Here is an 18,940-nt window from a genome sequence, read left to right on the forward strand (position 1 = left end):
GGTGTTGGAATTAATTCGTAGCGTTTTTAATGAAAGAATGTTATTTATTTCACATGAGCATTAAAAAATACATTAATGAAAGTACTTCCCATCACTTGTAAAACGCTACGAATTAATTCCAACACCTAATATTAAAATAATATAATGTGATATTTGTACTAAAAAGTAAAAATCACACAAATTATATACAGTTTAATACATTTTTACATTATCAACTTTATTTATACTTTTTTAATAAACAACGATCGACAGTGAAAACATTTTGATTGTTGGATTTAGGGCGACTTTGATAACAATATTTTCTTACTTCAAAAGTGATACAAATAAAAAAACCTGCTTTTCTATTTGATAGAAAATTATTGATTAATCAAATAATATTAGCAATAAGAAGTCTTACAATAGAAATAATTAAATGTCATTTTGATTATTTTCATTTTATAAAAAATTACCCTTTTTGAGATTCTTTGTGACTCTTTGTGGATTTAATATCCTACAAAATTATAACAAATCCAGAAATTAATCAAAAATGACATAACCCGAAATAATATCAACAGCTTATATTTACTTTTATGAATGAAATTAACTAAATTCAAAATAAAATAATTTCTTTTTAAATTACTAACTTTTTTGTGTAGGATGTGCATTGAATAATCGCATCATCAGAACTCTCTTTCTCGTGTTTAAAATGTCAAACATGTACCTATCTCATTTTAAGTTTCCTATTTTAAGTTTCAAATGTGTACACAAGTTCATGGAAAATAGATCTCTAGTATTATAGTTTCAATTATTATAACTCTCAATATTTTCTCTAAAGGATTTCTTTATTTACATAAACGCCACTAAAATGTGATATTCTTATCATGATTTATAAATGATATCATGATCTCTTTAAAAACTTCAAGAAAGACACAAGTGTTATTTATCGAGCGGATTGTAAAGAAATTTACATTGATGATTTATAGAGTAATCTTTACATAACTCATTACTGAATAATGTGAAAATAATACATTTTCTTGACATTTTCGAAGGGAATGATTTGTTATAAGAACATTGAAATTGTAAGATTGTCATTGTTGCGCAGTTTTACCAAAGATTTTATTAACTTTATATATTTTGATATGCTAATTTTTTCTTGAATGGAATTATAGTGTCATTATAATGATCATATGCGTGATGTTTGGTTTCCATAAAGAAAAACATAAAAAAAATTATCTTGAACACAGAAATAAAATAATTCTTAAATGGTCACAAAATTTCTTAAAACTCTTCTTTCACGTACTGCAAAAAATATTCGACTTATTATGCGGTTATTTTGTAACTTAATTAGCGAGCTTTGCGGAGTGTCCTCGAGTAACTAATTACTTTTCACACTTTACAGTCAGCAAATAAATCGGGTTTTGATATTTTTCGATAGAACATTGTCTCAGGATTATTTTGGCACCAAAAACATGCGACCAAATAATTCTGGGAAGATAGAAAAAAAACTCAAATCTCGCCGAGGAGCGTCATTGAGTAACTAATTATTTTTCACATTTTACAGTTAGCAAATAAATCGGATTTCAATATTTTCCAATATTAGCATATTGTCTCAGGATTATTTTGGCACCAAATACATGTGGCAAATAATTTTTGGAACATTGTTAAGGGAATTAAATACACAACTAATTGGCTGGGAGAAGACGTTTATTTCTCATTGATTTCTCATGTGTTACACTTAGCAAAAAAATTGGATTCGTTATCTTTAAATAATACATGACCCAATTTCTTTGATATCAAATACATACGAATAAATAATTCTGTGGAGATAGAAAAGGAACTTGAGTAGAGCGACGCAGACTATGCAGATTCTCGCGGCGCGACCGCAGGTATTGATATTTCTTTAAAAACATTAAATTCCAAATTCTATTTGTGCTATCTTGGAGCAAATAAAAAGTAAAAAATCTGGTGCATTTAATTTCATTGTAGCGCTACTGTATATATTTTTTTCAGTATGGAGGAAAGGAGGTTCAGCTTGTCAAGTTGAACTCCCTATTTTAAATTCGATTTCCTGCTTAACGACTGGAGTAAAAAAATTCATTTTTGAGCAAAAAATTAATAAATAAAGAGCACTAAATTTTTGATCTATCACAAATATGATTTTCGATAATAGTAAGTCAAAGTAATGAGGATGATTTTTTTGTGGTGAAGAATTGTTTTTTAAATGAAAATCTTGAAAAAAAGATATTGAATTATTTTTCTTGATATTTATTATTAAAATATTTAATATTTACATATTATTTCGGTATTATTTAATATCTTTTGTCCTTAATAAAGGACATTCTTGTTTTTTTTTCGATAAATTTTATTTCTAATTTCAATGCTCCTCAAATGCTCTGAACATTTTTATTTCAGTTTTTTTTAAAGCTTTAGTTTTATTCATATCATTCAAATATTTTAAGGCGTCAGATTGAACACTTTATCTACTTATATTCTAAATGCACTGGAATATCGCCAACAAAATCAGAATTTGCTGTTTCTGTGCATTGGCATTGCTGGCAGTGCTGGCTGTATAGCCACTTCTGCGTCCATCCCCACCACTATAACGCTAGCCAATCAGCGTCCGCGTGCGGGGCCAGCGACTCCATATAAGCGGAGCGTTTTCCGACAGACGCACATACTGCTACAGCTCGTTATAGCATACAGACAGTACGAACAGCAATCGAATTCGTTCAAGATGGCAAGAACTAAGCAGACTGCTCGCAAGTCCACCGGAGGCAAGGCTCCACGTAAGCAGTTGGCGACGAAAGCGGCGCGTAAGAGTGCTCCCGCAACTGGTGGTGTGAAGAAGCCTCATCGTTATCGTCCTGGAACTGTCGCACTTCGTGAGATCCGTCGTTACCAGAAGAGCACAGAGCTTTTGATCCGCAAGCTTCCGTTCCAGCGACTGGTCCGTGAAATCGCTCAGGACTTCAAGACCGATCTCCGCTTCCAGAGCTCGGCCGTCATGGCCCTTCAGGAGGCAAGCGAAGCTTATCTCGTCGGTTTGTTTGAAGACACCAATCTTTGCGCTATTCACGCCAAGAGGGTTACCATCATGCCCAAAGATATCCAGTTGGCTCGCAGAATCCGTGGAGAGCGTGCTTAAATTGCCTCTTTCTATCAATCGGCCCTTTTCAGGGCCAAAAATTGTTTTACGTTGAAGTGTCCTGTGTTTTCAATTTCATATTTTTAATTTATAACCTACAGGAATAAATTCCTTCGTTAGAAACTTTACGCTGCTTTCCTTTCTGAAAGTAATGTTTCCTACATGAAACAAGTGATCGGTCTTTTCTATTCAAATGATAAAAATAATATTTGGTTGACTCAGAAAATAATCTTGAATACATTCTATTTAATTAATTTTTGTTAGTAAGAATGTAGTTCGCTTGTAGTTCGATCGTGGCTATTGGCACAAATACAAAAGGAACAGTAGATAACAGTAAGAAAATCAACATTTGATTTATTACTGCTTACATTTTACTGATTATGGTTTTTATGTACTGTTGCCATGGCTCTTTAGCGTGCCTTTGTTACGAGTCACGTATGACGCAATTTTGGCGCGCTTTTGCGGTTTGGGCGTCGTAAATGGCGTCTCTAGACGCAACGCGTCCCGCCAAAAGATGCTATGACATCTCGTCACAAGATGTCGCAACAAACTTATTAAAATAAACGATTTCGATGATATTTGTCGAATAGGAATTTCAAGAATTTAAGAAATCCAAATATAAGTAAAATCATCCTTTTTGGAAAAAAATATTTACATTCTTGTTCACTCTTGTAACTTATACTTGTAACTGTTTTGATTACAGATGGAAATGAGAAAGTCACGTCGCCGTAATTGGAGATAGACTTCGATTGTTATTAATAGTAATTAGCATTAATAGATAAGATAGATTAAATTGCACGCGACAGTGCTCGTATCGTACTATATTTCCGTTTATTTTTAACGATTTAACGAAAGTTACCGTGTCCTCAAAAAAATTAATGAATTTTCGCGTCGCCGGCATTTTATCAGGATTTTCGTGGTATCTCTAATCCGTATCGCTTGTTTAATAACTGAATGGATTAAAATTTTCTTCTGTTATTGCGTAACAAGTAACTACGGCAATCACGCGCCAAAGAAAGTTTTCACCAGACGATGTTAGGAAGCGTCAATTTCTCCTTGGAGCAGTCGAAGCGAACGGTCTGTTTGGGTGGGGAAAATCGATAGGAAAAGGCGAGTTCAAAGTGCCAAGGGAGAGTAAGAGTACACATGGCGTGTCATTAATGGCTATTTCTTTTTTTTTGCGTGCAGGACATATCGGAATTATCTTTCGGTGAACATCGCCGGAGGTGGCAACGCCACGCAACGACGACGACAACGACAATGTCCGAACGGAGATGCTCCCGGGAGGATATCGTCGCGTTTCGATGAAGTGTCGATGAAGGCCGCGAGTGGCATGGGGAAGCATCTGCGTCGCACGTCGTGCAACAGCTGTGTGCGATATCGCTCAGGAAGATGTTGAGGGTGCCCGACGACTCCTGACAACTCGCGACACGAGGCGCGACGCGGTTAGGCGAGGCGAGGTGCGATCGCGAACGACGGGATCAGCGGAGGCTGGATCCACCCTGGAAAATGACTGCCGGTCGACGACTGGTGCGCATTCTCTGCGTACTGCTCTGCCTGTCGTTGCGGCCGGACTACGCGTATTCCACTCATATCACCGGCACGTTCAACACGCGAGAGTTTTTCCGGTTCCTCATCAAATTCGGCTTCCAGAAGACCGACCGTCATCGACAAAAGGACTCGTATGGTTATATTTTTGGCAATGTGACGGCGAGAACGAACTTCGACGTGCCGATCACTCTGGCGATACTCGACCGTGGCCACTTCCTCGAATATTATGGCAATCGCACGTTGACGGATAAGAGCGCAGCGTGCGCTTATATGTTTAACACTTTAAAGAAGAGTTCCTACGATCCAGACTGCAACGAGGAGGGTCAAGACTTTCTGAGGTATATTTTGACTTTCGATCTATTACATTATTGATGCTTCCTGGCAAGAGCCACAGATGACATAGTTTGTATTTCATTAGGTGTTCGCAATTCTTATGAGCATCGTTTATCCTTATTTGACATTAGATAAATAATAAGGATGAAATCCAAGAACATTATGAGCATCATATTGAATATAGTCACAATAATACAGTGAATCCTTGTTGTTTCATTACATCCTTGTTGTTTGTCATCATTAAATAAACATGATCACTATGTTATGCTGCATCTCTTGCTGGAAATCAATATCTGTTATCTGTATTTCTTGTGCTGGAAAGCATCCCATATCGTACGATTAATTAATGTTAATGTTAAAATGCTTTGCATTTTAAAGACGAGTCCCATGTCCTCGAGACAAATTATGCCCAGATGAGGATTCTGTATGGAATATCGTGAAGGGACATCAGTTTACATACGTTATACAGGACTTCTGGCAACCACGATTTTGGTACATGAGCTTGGTAGCGTGTTATAGGAACAAAACAACTTGCCAATGGGAATATTATAGCAGGCACGACGAATTGGAGTATGACATCTGGCTAGTAAACGGCAATCCGAACGTCAGTGGCCTAAACAGTCTGACTTATCAGTTCTCATACGACAGACAGAATACCATCGAACTATATTTGCTGTTTTTTGTGTGTTATATCATATTGGTGCCACTGCAGTTGTATGCAGTAAGATTGCAAAAGCATCCTGTAACAAGATTGTTCACTGCAAGTTTATTATTAGAATTTGTGGCAGTATGTTTAATCTTGATACACGTGTTGAAATTTGCACTAGATGGAATAGGTTACGAGCAATTAGAAGTTGCAGGTGATATTTTTGATATTCTCTCACGGGTAAGGAAAACATCTCGTGAATATTAAATATTATTCAACTCGTTAAATTCGAGTATTCTAACGTATTCTATACAATATTAGTCTTTTTAAATTTATTATTTACTATTAATCTTTTTAAATTTATTTAAAAATGTGTATTTTTTTTAGTATATTTTTCATGTTTTTAGTGTATGTGTATATAGGGCTTTGTACGATCAAATATATTAATAACGTACTCTGATAGATTAAAAAATTCTAATACAAAAATATTGAAGTCATAATTATTATGATTTTTTAATTATAATCCATCAAAGAATCATTAATATCGCTTATTATTCGTACGATAAGATCCATAAATCAGTATTCATAATTAGTATTTAGGACTGTCTTAAGTACAATTTTAAGATATAATCTAATGCCGGTATTTATATTCACAGTTCGATTCTTATTTTAAGATCATCTTAAGTAATGTCTTGAGATGCTAATACAACTTTGTAATTAGCTTAAGACGGTCTTAAAGATAAGTATCTACTATGGATACTTTTTGGTATTATTTTCACGAAATTTTAATGTTAAATTACTTTTACTTCTAGACGTCCTTTATGTTATTGTTACTCTTACTTGCCAAAGGATGGGCGGTAACAAGAATGGAATTAACATGGAAGCCATTGGTGTTTGCAATATGGTTTTGTTATGGGGTTGTGCACATTTTGTTATATGTATGGAATATGGTAACTATTTTCCCTATTCTTTATATTGGATCATCTAAAAACTGCGGATACTTTTTAGATGACCCAATATATTTTGTTTATAAATTGCAGTAAGTGTAAACTTTTTTATTATGAATTTATTTTTTCAGACAGAAGTTGATATTATTGAAGACATAGATGAATATCAAACTTGGCCAGGATGGTTTATATTGTTATTCCGAAGTGCCATAATGGTATGGTTTCTATATGAACTTCGAAACACCATGACATACGAGCATAATACTCAAAAATTGAACTTTCTCCTTCACTTTGGTGCATCGTCATTAGTTTGGTTTATATATTTACCCATTATAGCACTTATAGCGCTTCAAATAAGCGCACTATGGAGGTTTAAGCTATTGTTAGGTGAGTAAAGTTTGTTAAAATTAATTTTCTTCAACTATATTTCATATTTAACGCATTGTCAATTTATAGGTATAACATATTCGGCAGACTGTTTTGCTTATTGTGTAATGGCTCATTTATTATGGCCCACCAGAAGTGAACAATATTTTTTATTAGCGCAAGGCGCGGATAATGGTGATGAACTTGATGAATTCAACGAAGCACCGCATGTATTAAATAATTATGTAGAACCGTCGGAACTCGGTAAAATAATTACTTAATATTCGTCCATTGCAAGTATAAATATTAAATTGATGACATTTTTAATTACAAGTGATGTGATGTACATTTGCCAAACGTCAATCTAGTAGTACTCTAATATGTGCTACAGAACTGAAATATTGTGCACATCCTATAATTAGGGATATATCAAATTTGTCAAATCTGGCCATGTGATATGAAATTAACAGATACAACAGAAATAAATGAGTATGATATGAGTATATACTATGAACATAATTTTCAATTTAATATATAAATTAATAATCGGCAGTATTAATTATATCAGTAATTTTATATCTACAAGTCACACATAATTATTAAGTATCTTTATCTATTCGAGGAATAGTATATATCTTTATAACATTAATACATATTCTTACATATTCAGAGAATTACTCATATGATTATGCACTAGTATTAAACAAAAATAATTATATATATATATTAGGTGTAGTAATCTGTAGCTCGTCTACGCGTGATACAGATTACTAAAACCATCTATTGGAAAAATAATGGATTTCTTTTTACTACACCTAATATATATATAATACATAATTTGTAATATTTATTTTTAAACTATATTTTACTTACTCATATCATATTCATATTTCTTGAATTTATAGTGTTAATTTTTGTTTATTTTTATCATTTTGATTTTATAGAAAAACTGTTATATTATATATGTAAAAAATCTTTTAACAAAATATACATTTTTTATGTTATTTATTTAATTTCATTACATCTTGTAATTATTCCATGTCTATTCTACTAAAAATATTACAATGTGCACTTGAATAAGAATGATAGAAATGAAATACTTATATAACTTTCGTAACATATAATTTGATTCTAATTGAATGGTTTAAAAATTGTGTATGCGATAATTGTATATATAAAAGTCATACTGATTTATATATATTAATAGTAGATTTACCAAGACATAATGTTACATAATGTTCCAAAATTATCAGACAGATTTTAACTATAAATTTTTTTATCATTTTTAATATTAGATTGCCAATAGCTTTTGAATAATTAGCGATTAAAAAAAAACAATCAAAACTTTCGGTTAATTTTAATTGAATTTTAGTAAAAAATTTAAAAGATTGTTAAAAAGTATTAGAAATTAAAAGGATCCATTAATTAATGAACTTCTATAATAGCTAAGAAAAAATGATTTATAAATTGGATAAAGAAGCTATAATTTAAAAAAACGATATTTTTTTGGTATGTTTTATATGAGAACATTTTCATATCTTGTTCTAAATTTTATAAAAAGATTTGATCTTTCAAAGTATGTAATTTAAACTATCATTATTAATTCAGTTTTATTATTAAATACGCAATATACAAATAATGATCACATACACAAACATGGAAAATGAAAGAGCACCTATATAACATTCTTCCGATTTTATTCAAATAAGTTTACATGTTAGTTGCACATTGTTGAATAAGTATAAGTACTTTATACAGAAAATTGAAACATGATCTGATATGCGAGTTTACGCTGTAAGCACGCATTTTTCTGTCGTACTATTATTGCTCAATCTTGTAAGAACTTAGATAATATGATTATGTATGTATAATCTCTTGAGAATATTTTTAATGATCCGTATATGTATATTTTATGGGATCTCTTGAGAATATTTTAATGATCCATATATGTATATTTTATGGAATCGGTAAAATCTTTATGATACATTTATATTTTTAATATCCACTACAATGAAAGCAATTTAATACAATCTACTTTTTATTTCTTTATAATATTATCTATGTTCAAATTATATATGTTAAGTTTACTTTTTTGAAAAGCACATTTAGACAATGTTATACAAATTATGCTTCTATGCCGATGTGTCTAATATGTATATATATGTATATACAATTTATTTCCAAAAGTTGTGTGTCTTCAAATATGTGTTTTGAGATGCTTTTTGTAGATATATGGAGGAGGTAGTATTATAGCAAATATTTTAGTATAATGAAATTGTTATATCATGTCTCATTACAGCCCAACAAGCAGGAAAGATACTTTATTTAATTAATCTTTTTGCCAGATTAGATAATGTATTGTACAACTTGATAATAATAATTGTTTTATATACCTGATTTGACTTATTTGCAATTGATATGGACCTCTTCAATAACAAAAGCAACATTTGATTAAGAAATACAATTTATATTACAGTCAGAAATTATTTCTTTATTATATATGTATATAGTTCTTTTTTCTTTACATATATATTTATATTATGTACACTATACAGTATACCATATAGAACTTAATCTTATTATAATTACATATCTTAAAAGTATAGTTATTTGATTTTGAAATTTTTATTTTATACAGAGAAATGTTTTTCTTAAAATGTGATGTAAAAATTAATAATTTTTCACACACGTATAATCTTTTAACAACATCATGAAGTTATTATTTATCCTAGATTGTGAATGATGTATTTTGATATTAAAAAATTTGAATCAAATATTTCTTTGAAATTAATAATATTAATAATATAAATTTATAATATTAAATTATGTTTTGATATAACATATAAAATTATAACAATTTTAATCTTGATGTAAGACTATCGATAGTTTCATTGGAACCAGGACCTATACCAATAACTGTTATTGTACCAGGCTTCAGTTGAGTTATACCAGCATCTTTTATTATGGCAGTAATTAAACCAGCGCGTTCAGCTTTACCTGCTAAGATCAATAGCTCTTCTTCGTTTGGTATTTTAACAACAATTTTAGGCTGTCCACATTGTAACCAGGATTCAAACATTAATCGCTTCTTTTCGTTATTGAGGGTTTGGCGACAGCATTCTAAAGCAGCGTGAGCACATTGAGCAGCAGTTTTACCTTTTCCCATAGGTAAATCTGATCGAACCACTATTACCATCTTACAACTCTCTCCATTCCAAACAGGAGATAGGAAAGATCTTATATATTTACTTATCATTGACCTCATCTTTTTATAATTTTTCTTAATCAAAGCACTATTAATGTCTTTGTTCTTGCTGCTTTGTGTGTTTATTCATGCATTCCTTAAACTTTTTTACTTCATTTTGACATTTTCTCCAGTCCTGATGTTCCGCTATACACTCCTAGAAAATTATTTATCAAATCAGTTATTAAAAAATTATAAAATAAGAATATTATTAATGTAATCAAAACATTTATTTTACAACAATCAATCAATGGAATTAATTTATACACTTAGAGTTAAAACTAAAGTTAACTCAGAGTTTATATTGTTCTTTTAGAACTGAAACTATAAGCAGTTAAACTTTAATAATTAAAACTTATATATCCGTTTCTATAAATGTAGAATAATTTTAATCTTGGTTCAATTAATTCATCTTTTTCTAGTTCTAAAAATGAAAAAAAAGAGTAAGTTAAACTAAGATGAAAATTAATCTACATTGTAAAAACGAGCATTAACCAGTTAGAAGTAAACATACTTGAACTTGATAATGTAATTCTATGCAACCGGTTGTCTTTAACATCCGCTCAACAGGATCTTCAATTTCTTGTTCAGCATTAATATTCGACGACGCAGTCATTACGATATACCAATGTTTAGATGAAAAGAAATCTAAATTATACCGCTGAAACAATTCAACATTAATAAAACATTGTTTCAACGAAATACACAGAATATCATAGAGGTTATAATTACGCCGTGTGCGAGTTATTTTTATCCGTCTGCCGGTCTGCAGATTCAAACAGATTTGAGAGCAATACCGAACAAACCCGAGTAAACTAATCTGGATTATATGGAAAATTGAGAAGATCATGCTCCATTTTAAATCTCAACATTCATTACCACGACTGTAAATTTCTCTAACAAATAACAGAGTTTTGTTTCATTTCCATATCAAATTAACAAGGCATATTGATAATAGATAATTAAAAAGTCACAATTACATGAGTAACGTGCGTGATGTCCAACTTCAATGACGACGTGAAGTTATGCGCATATTGGGAAATCAATCTATTCTAAATATTCGGACATTGTTAATTATTTGAGACACGATTATTGTTGTTTTAATTATTTATTATTATTATTCATAAAAATATTCGAAAATTGATATGCTGAATTACGAAAACATCTCTGATTGTTTTTTGAGCCATTATTATTCAATGAGCAATTAACGTTGCGTCCAGTTGCGTCGTAACGCGCGAATATTTAGACAGAATTAAAGCACATACCTCTTCTGATACACATGAAATTTGTATTATTTATGATGTGGAAAGGATGAATTTTTATTAAAAAAATGTGCCATGTTGCGCCACACATTAGGACTGTGAACTTCGATCAACTTCGATTAATTTAATCGTTAATTTGTTAAGCAATTTTGTTAACGTAGATAAAATTATTAATTTTCTTATTTAATATATAGAAAAGAGTGGATCATCAATGGATTGTAGCTAGAATTTTTTCTTTAAATAATACCGGTTATTGAATTAATTGAATTAATTAAATTAATTGCAGTTTATTTGAACTTTTAGATTTGTATGAATTTAACTGACAATAATTTTTTTACAAAAATGTTTATATTTTGTAAATTCATTTTACATTTAATATCTGCATTTTAATTAATTATGTTTGCGCAGTTAATAGTTGACATAAATAAATAAAATTTTCGTGTGAAATTTTGTTTTGTGTATATTATATATAAAGGGTTTTGAAATTAAAAAGTAACAAACATTTGTATAGTTTCAATTAAACATATATTTTTAAACCATGAAACTTGATCGACATATCAGCTAAGTTCACGCGAATAGATGCGACGATACGACGATCGAGACGCCGCCGGCGCTTGACCGTCAGAACTATTCGATTGCGTGAAAGTAAAAACCAACGCGTGTGACGGCTACAAGAGATCACGGAACGACCAGCCACTCCCGATTTGCGTGATTTTCAGAGGTATTTATTGAAGGAAGGCAAAACGGTTTCGTCATCACGCGTTCGTTCGAGCGGCCCGGGTGCAGCCTCATCTCCGCGCGAAATGTCCGACGATTCCCGACGGCTACGACGCAGCGACGTGCGGCTTTTGCGGCATCCGCGCTATCCTCGGAGGATAGCGCGGCACCGCCTTTCTCGATTACTCATATTACACTCCGCGACAACCTCCGATGACTCTGGCCTGTCTTGCTCCGACCAGTGTCGCTCGATAAACGCGACGATTCAGGCGACTTATTACTGTGATTCTTACGTGTCTCGTCACAATTATTTATAATATACGTTCGTCCGTATATCGGGAATCTTCGCGCGAATGAGATAATGAAAAGAAAAGGAACTGGAGTAAATTAAAGTGCAGTCGATACGAAGATATATACGCCTTTTATGAAATATCCTTCGAGTTTCTTTCGTTTTCTTCACATATCTTTTAGGTATTTCTTGTTTGATTCTTTCACGTGGGCGAAAATAGTGGTGAATCTTGAATAGGAACAGCATGTGTTGAATGGTGGGCGTATAATTTATTTTGATTAAGTAAGTTTTCTGTTCTTCTTTTCTCTTTCTGTTCTTCTGTTTAATTCTGTTACTTCTGCTTTTTCTTTGACAGTAAGTTTCCCAGAAATTATATTTTTTTCTTTCTCTTTCTATTTGATATTACTTGCTATAATACTAAAAGCAACTGTTATATTTCTTACTTATATCGTAGTGTTAATATCTTGATTATTATCTATATATATAGAATATATTTATATTTATTGAAAAATTACTCAAGTATAGAATATAATTCATAGAAATATACAAATACTAGAATAAACTTATGACTAAAGTCAAGATACAAATATTACAAGTTTTCTTTATTGATATCCTGATATATTAAATTATCTATTTTAAATACAGACAATATGTCATAGATTTGTATGATATATATAAAATATATGAGAACACATACATGCATGAAACTATACTTAGCTTAGATTTCTCACACTGACAACGTAATTCTCACATCCTGCCATTGTTTCTTCTGCTCTGCTTTAATTAAGATAACCATCAGAAAGAAACCCCTATTTCGAAGAAGTGCAGAAGATATATACATACAATTGTACAATTACAGTTTTGTTACAGTTATCATGTAATGGGAAATATAGATTTCTGTTAAAAAAGTAATACAATTAATAATAAATTAATAATAAATATGAATAAATGTCACAAGTATATTTATGTTTATAAAGTCTGAATATTGCAAGCGCAAAGTTCTGTTATTGTACATTTTTAAGATAAATATATTTAATGACCACTTTATCTTAATTGAAGGTAATTATCTCAAAAATGTCAAAGAAGCCAGGAACTACCCAAGCAATGCATAAGGTCATAATGGTTGGAAGTGGAGGTGTTGGAAAGTCTGCTCTGACGTTACAATTCATGTATGATGAGGTAAAATAAAAAAACAAAATAACTTAAATATATTTTAAATATAAAGAATGCCTGTTTATTATTAACTTAACAAAGAAACATGTAATTTTTATCATTTCAAGTATTTAATGATTAGACATCGGATTCTTATGCAACTTCATATTTATTTAGAAAGTAGTTTGGAAAGTAACATCAAAATATAAATTTTTCTTATTAAAAAGCATTAAAAAAATGCATATTTATTTATACATATTGTGCATATTTTCATATTTGTGCAAATTTGTATATTTTGTGCATGTCTGCATAAAAATCCGATGTCTGCTAATGATAAACGTTATCATATTTTAAATATTTAATTTTGAAGTATTATTACATTAGAAAGATATTTCTGATAATTTTAATCATAATATTAAAATCAGTTTGTTGAAGATTATGAACCTACAAAAGCAGATTCCTACAGAAAGAAAGTTGTATTAGATGGAGAAGAGGTACAAATAGATATCCTAGATACTGCAGGACAAGAAGATTATGCAGCGATTCGTGACAATTACTTTCGTAGTGGGGAAGGATTTCTTTGTGTATTTTCGATAACAGAAGATGATAGTTTTCAAGCTACACAGGAATTTAGGTCAGTAAAATTTGATAAAATTAATCACTAGTTTTATGTTATTGGAGAAAGTTTTAATACATGGCAATTAACTGATTATAAATGTATTATTTGATCATTCCACATATAAATAGAAAAAAATCTGTTTTTTTTCTATAGAGAACAAATTCTCAGGGTAAAAAATGATGAGAACATTCCATTTTTATTAGTGGGAAATAAAAGTGATTTACAAGAAAAAAGGAAGGTTAGTTTAGCCGAAGCTCAAGCAAGATCTCAACAATGGGGTGTTCCTTATGTGGAAACAAGTGCTAAAACAAAAGAAAATGTAGACAAGGTAAAATGCTGATTATGCATAATTTTTATTTAATTTTATTAAAATGCTACATATATATAATAAATATTTTATATATAATTTTTTCTTATATATCAATATTGTCTTTATTTAAAAAAATAATTATGATATTACTTTCTGATTGTGACTTTTTTTCTATTTCGTTTTTAGTAAAATAAAAACCTTGTGGGATTAACTTTTTTTTATAGACTTTGTGGTAGTATTGTTAAATTAGATCTTTTACTACAGAACACTTTATCTCATTAAGCATATTCTACATACATTCATACATACATATGTTCATATTAATGTAATTAAATTATCAAAAATAGTAGATGTATTTACGTATATTTATATTATATGTTTCTTGTTGCTTTCACTTTCACTCTCAATGTAATGTATCGCATATGAATCGATTGCACGAAATATGCATTTTTAAATAGGCTTAATTGCAATCTATGTATATTTATATACATTGTTATGTCACCATGTATTGTGCTATTGCTTATATGCGCACAATCCTCATTTTCTTCTCTTACATATATGAAAAACATATGTTTATTTCATAATGCACATTTTATATGCCTTAAAGCTTTGAGACAGCATCCATTGCACATTTGCAGGTATTTTTCGACTTGATGCGTGAGATAAGGTCACGCAAAATTGAAGATAAGTCAGCAAGCAATAGTCGAGGTAAAGACCGTACCAAGAGGAAGAAAAAGAAGTGCATTATTCTATAGGTTTGCTGTTTTTTCTTGCACCATATTTTATTTTGTGTTTTGACAAGTTAATAGAACTGGTGGCATTTCCTGTCTTGGCAATTTTATAGCGAATTCGATTGTATAAACACATCTTTACATCTATTTGTGTACGATGACTTTAATATATACCAGTGCGTTCAATCGAATTCGCTAATACTTTATGTCGGTCTATAATATATAGGGAATGCCAATAGAGTGTATGCCAATAGTGTGTTGCCTAACACAAACGCTTTTTATACTCAACGTTACAAATATGCAATGAAAATGTTTAGATAAATTAATATTGTGTGATTTTTTAAGAAAATATTAATAAATATTAATTACTTAAAAAATATTTTGTTGCATATCTCTGTTTTAACTCTGCTTTATATTCGTATTTCAGATGTTCAAATTCTATATTTATTATAAAAAAAATTGTTCTAATATTTACAAAATAAATGTGAAATTATACACTTTCTTATAAAGCTTATCACAGCTTATGCAAAGCATGTATGCTTTTCTTTTCTTTTTTTTTTAATTATTATACATTGTGTTGCAATGTCTTGTTACATGTCGTATAAGTGAACTATATTTTTTGTATTATATTAGGTGTTGGAATTAATTCGTAGCGTTTTACAAGTGATGGGAAGTACTTTCATTAATGTATTTTTTAATGCTCATGTGAAATAAATAACATTCTTTCATTAAAAAACGCTACGAATTAATTCCAACACCTAATAAATAATTAGTAATTATTTTATAAGAAAAGAGAAAAGCATTAAATATTTTACTTTTAATTGAGGTATATATTATTGTTGTGCGTTAAAATAAAAAATATATCTTGTTAATTTGCACAAAGTTAATTAATTAAATAATTTTTGGGAATATAACAATTTTGAAAATAATGTAGATTTTGTAAATGTATATAATCTTTTTTTATTTATAATATTTTAATAAAATACTAATTGGATAAATAAATATAAATAAACAAAAAAGTTTTAATAGGAGAAGGTAAAGATTCTGTAATAAGTAAATTTTTAAAATAATATTTGCATATTATAATTTACTTATAATATTACATTGATAGTTCCTTTTTTTACACATTTTCAATTTTCAATCATTAATATATGTTTCAAAAAATCAGTCACAGAAATAAATAAAGACATTTACTCCACATTGCAGGTATTCTTTGATTTAATGAGAGCAATAGCTGCTCGCAAGGCACAGGAAAACCAAGCAGATGGGAGTGAACGTAATAAGGAAACAAAGTGCTGCATCTTGCTATAACAAACATAAAACAATATGTAGCTTATGTTATGGAAGGTTCAACTCCTATATAATTGAAAACTAAGCGTAAGAGAACTGTATTTATATAAAAATGAAAGTTTTCTGATACTTTACAGTGAATTGACGCTTTTAATCTTCGCTATTTAAATATATCTAAAACTTAAGATATACTATACAATTTATTCTAATATATTTATATGTATTATATATAATAATTGATATATATATTTCAAAAACATGGTACATTATACCTGTTTTCTATGAAACTATTAAAAAATTTTAATAGCAATACATTTTATTACTTTCTAGTTTATATTATGTATTATGTAATATGTTTATATAAGATATAATATTTGAATTGAAAACAAAATTTATAACATTTATAATAGCACAAAATTACAGAAATACATGCAAGATTATTTGCAATATTACTTGTCTTTAGAGTGCTGAAACATAAGTGATGTTGATACGAACATATTTGAAGAGATCGAAAATGTAAACGATATATATTACTATGAAAATTATTTGTTTTCTTTTTCCAATTATGCAAATAATGTAATTACGTTCATGTTGAAATAAAATAATTGCATTCTTAGTTGTCTTTCGCATTTATTTATTTATAACCTTTAATGAGTTCAGCACTCTTTAATTTTTGTTTAAAAAATCATTTAAAATTATAGGAATGTGTGAATGGAATTCAATATTCTTTTGCATATTTTGATTGATACGGTGAAGAAAGTTCAGATACATTAGTCATAACACTGTAAAGTAACAAAAAAGTAGTCATAACACTGTAAAGTAACAAAAACTTATAATTTGTAAGCAATTTTATATATTATATGCATACATATATATGTGTTTCACATAATTTTAATATATCTGCTATGTTTTATTTTATATAGTTATTTTTATCATAGCATTTTATAATGTAACAGTTTGATATCTCGAACGTGTGAGTGAATTTTATAACGGTTATAATATTTTAATAATTATTTCTCTTTGTTGTATACAATGTTGTATATTAAATTTTATTGTAAAAGTGGACACATTTTGCATGCAAATATAAAAAAATTTAGGTTTAAGTATAAATTATAGCATAAAATCAAGATAGAAGGTTTTGTTATAAAAATTGATTTATTATAATTTCTAATTTATGTAGTAATAGATTACCAGTGGCTTATTTTACAGTAGCATTTAGCATACATCGTTACTCGCACATCTGAAATATCAAGCCATGATGTAAAAAAAATGAATTTTTATGTTTAACATATTAGACTGTAATATTAGAGACTGATTGTATAATTAATTCACATAATTAATTAAGTCACTTGTTTAAAATCTGTAACTTTCTACCTCTATGAGGCGCATTTATGCAGATAAAATAATCAATTTTAATGCAGCTTAAACCGAAGAGAAAAGTGACTTGAGAATTGTATTACAGAATGGTCATTAAAATTCACAGAATGCGTATATTACAGTAGTTTTCTTATGAAAGAAAAGTGAAATATTTGTCTATTTAATTTTGATACTTTTGTACTGTTGACGTTGATTGTGCCTTTTAAGTGTTCACTGTTAATGTAACGAGGTCAATCAAACTTTAAAATCCTTTGAAAAAATTTTATAACAATATTTAGATTCAGATATTTACACACACACACACACACGCGCGCGCGCGCGCGCGCGCGTGCGCGACACGTTTCTGATCACTATATCTTTGCAATTCTATGTTTGATTGCTATTTTGTCATACATTAAACGCCTTTTTATGTAATACTGATGTGATTTATTATTGAACATTATTTATCCATTCACTTATGTCCAAAAGATTTTGTAATTAACCAATTCTAAGTAGAAGATATATATATTAATATATTAAATTCTAATATAATATTATTAAAATATATGATATATTAAATATCTTTTATATTATTATGATAAATGATTTTTAAATAACTTATTTTCACATTTCAATAAAATAGTCTTATATATAAATAAATTACTTATGTTATATATTAGCAAACAACGAAATATATGTAACTGAAAGCTTAATAGAAATTTTATTTTTATATGTAAAAAATGTAATTAATTAATTTATTTTAGCAAGTATTCTATTTAGAAAGTTTTTTATTTAGAAAGAAATTTTTTACGAAATAATAAAAAATAAATTTTTATTTGTAAAACAATTTTTGTTGAAAAACTAGTTATTTCATCAAAATGTCATTAAGAAAATTAGATCTAAACATAATAATTTTCCCTACAACATACAATGTTATTTATTGTAAAATATATTATTTATTTAATAAATGCCAATGTAAACAAATATCAATAAAAAATGTAAC

The 18,940-nt window shown here is 29.2% G+C and overlaps 5 protein-coding genes across 13 annotated transcripts; 3 read left to right on the forward strand and 2 right to left on the reverse strand.

Annotated features, from left to right (window-relative positions):
- The first annotated feature begins 2,509 nt into the window (after positions 1 to 2,509).
- On the forward strand, positions 2,510 to 3,772 carry LOC105150831 (histone H3). Its single transcript, XM_011064164.2, has one exon. The coding sequence runs from the start codon at positions 2,714 to 2,716 to the stop codon at positions 3,122 to 3,124; it is 411 nt and encodes a 136-aa protein (XP_011062466.1). The 5' UTR covers positions 2,510 to 2,713; the 3' UTR covers positions 3,125 to 3,772.
- Positions 3,773 to 4,129: 357 nt separating this feature from the next.
- Positions 4,130 to 9,364, forward strand: LOC105150833 (integral membrane protein GPR180). The gene is made up of 6 exons (XM_011064166.2): positions 4,130 to 4,234; positions 4,313 to 5,013; positions 5,387 to 5,894; positions 6,467 to 6,604; positions 6,733 to 6,988; positions 7,058 to 9,364. The coding sequence occupies exons 2-6, from the start codon at positions 4,634 to 4,636 to the stop codon at positions 7,246 to 7,248; spliced, it is 1,473 nt and encodes a 490-aa protein (XP_011062468.1). The 5' UTR covers positions 4,130 to 4,234; positions 4,313 to 4,633; the 3' UTR covers positions 7,249 to 9,364.
- A 67-nt stretch (positions 9,365 to 9,431) lies between these two features.
- LOC105150835 (peptidyl-tRNA hydrolase 2, mitochondrial) lies at positions 9,432 to 10,232 on the reverse strand. The gene has a single exon (XM_011064169.2). It carries the CDS (start codon positions 10,230 to 10,232, stop codon positions 9,816 to 9,818), a length of 417 nt encoding a protein of 138 aa, XP_011062471.2. The 3' UTR covers positions 9,432 to 9,815.
- LOC105150834 (uncharacterized) lies at positions 10,054 to 11,410 on the reverse strand. Of its 3 annotated transcripts, XM_011064167.2 has the most exons (4): positions 11,192 to 11,407; positions 10,944 to 11,031; positions 10,726 to 10,872; positions 10,054 to 10,368 (listed from the first exon to the last, which is right to left on the reverse strand). In XM_011064167.2, the coding sequence occupies exons 3-4, from the start codon at positions 10,825 to 10,827 to the stop codon at positions 10,264 to 10,266; spliced, it is 207 nt and encodes a 68-aa protein (XP_011062469.1). In that variant the 5' UTR covers positions 10,828 to 10,872; positions 10,944 to 11,031; positions 11,192 to 11,407; the 3' UTR covers positions 10,054 to 10,263. The 3 variants fall into 3 exon arrangements, with proteins under 3 accessions (XP_011062469.1, XP_087259553.1, XP_087259552.1); XM_087403427.1 differs by lacking the exon at positions 10,944 to 11,031 and having other exon boundaries at positions 11,192 to 11,410; XM_087403426.1 differs by lacking the exon at positions 11,192 to 11,407 and having other exon boundaries at positions 10,726 to 11,160.
- Positions 11,411 to 12,062: 652 nt separating this feature from the next.
- Rala (Ras-like protein A) lies at positions 12,063 to 18,372 on the forward strand. Of its 7 annotated transcripts, none has more exons than XM_011064172.2 (6): positions 12,063 to 12,194; positions 13,539 to 13,658; positions 14,057 to 14,265; positions 14,404 to 14,578; positions 15,199 to 15,315; positions 16,498 to 18,372. In XM_011064172.2, exons 2-5 carry the CDS (start codon positions 13,554 to 13,556, stop codon positions 15,313 to 15,315), a joined length of 606 nt encoding a protein of 201 aa, XP_011062474.1. In that variant the 5' UTR covers positions 12,063 to 12,194; positions 13,539 to 13,553; the 3' UTR covers positions 16,498 to 18,372. The 7 variants fall into 7 exon arrangements, with proteins under 7 accessions (XP_011062474.1, XP_011062477.1, XP_011062476.1 ...); XM_011064175.2 differs by lacking the exon at positions 12,063 to 12,194 and adding an exon at positions 12,220 to 12,735 and having other exon boundaries at positions 15,199 to 15,268; XM_011064174.2 differs by lacking the exon at positions 12,063 to 12,194 and adding an exon at positions 12,221 to 12,761.
- The last annotated feature ends 568 nt before the right edge of the window (positions 18,373 to 18,940 follow it).

This window comes from Acromyrmex echinatior, chromosome 2 (assembly GCF_024713525.1).
Source record: "Acromyrmex echinatior isolate Ae372 chromosome 2, ASM2471352v2, whole genome shotgun sequence".
Lineage (NCBI taxonomy): Eukaryota > Metazoa > Arthropoda > Insecta > Hymenoptera > Formicidae > Acromyrmex > Acromyrmex echinatior.

Bases quoted from the DNA above. Each gene is read 5' to 3' on its own strand.
- LOC105150834 (XM_087403426.1), bottom strand. From the start codon at position 11,061: ATGATCTTCTCAATTTTCCATATAATCCAGATTAGTTTACTCGGGTTT. The intron at 10,369-10,725 runs GTATGTTTACTT...ATAATTTTCTAG, and splicing joins AATTACATTATCAAGTTCAA to GAGTGTATAGCGGAACATCA.
- LOC105150831 (XM_011064164.2), top strand. From the start codon at position 2,714: ATGGCAAGAACTAAGCAGACTGCTCGCAAGTCCACCGGAGGCAAGGCT.
- LOC105150835 (XM_011064169.2), bottom strand. From the start codon at position 10,232: ATGAGGTCAATGATAAGTAAATATATAAGATCTTTCCTATCTCCTGTT.
- Rala (XM_011064170.2), top strand. The intron at 13,659-14,056 runs GTAAAATAAAAA...TATTAAAATCAG, and splicing joins TACAATTCATGTATGATGAG to TTTGTTGAAGATTATGAACC. The intron at 14,579-15,198 runs GTAAAATGCTGA...GCACATTTGCAG, and splicing joins CAAAAGAAAATGTAGACAAG to GTATTTTTCGACTTGATGCG.
- LOC105150833 (XM_011064166.2), top strand. From the start codon at position 4,634: ATGACTGCCGGTCGACGACTGGTGCGCATTCTCTGCGTACTGCTCTGC. The intron at 6,605-6,732 runs GTAACTATTTTC...TTATTTTTTCAG, and splicing joins TGTTATATGTATGGAATATG to ACAGAAGTTGATATTATTGA. The intron at 6,989-7,057 runs GTGAGTAAAGTT...GTCAATTTATAG, and splicing joins GAGGTTTAAGCTATTGTTAG to GTATAACATATTCGGCAGAC.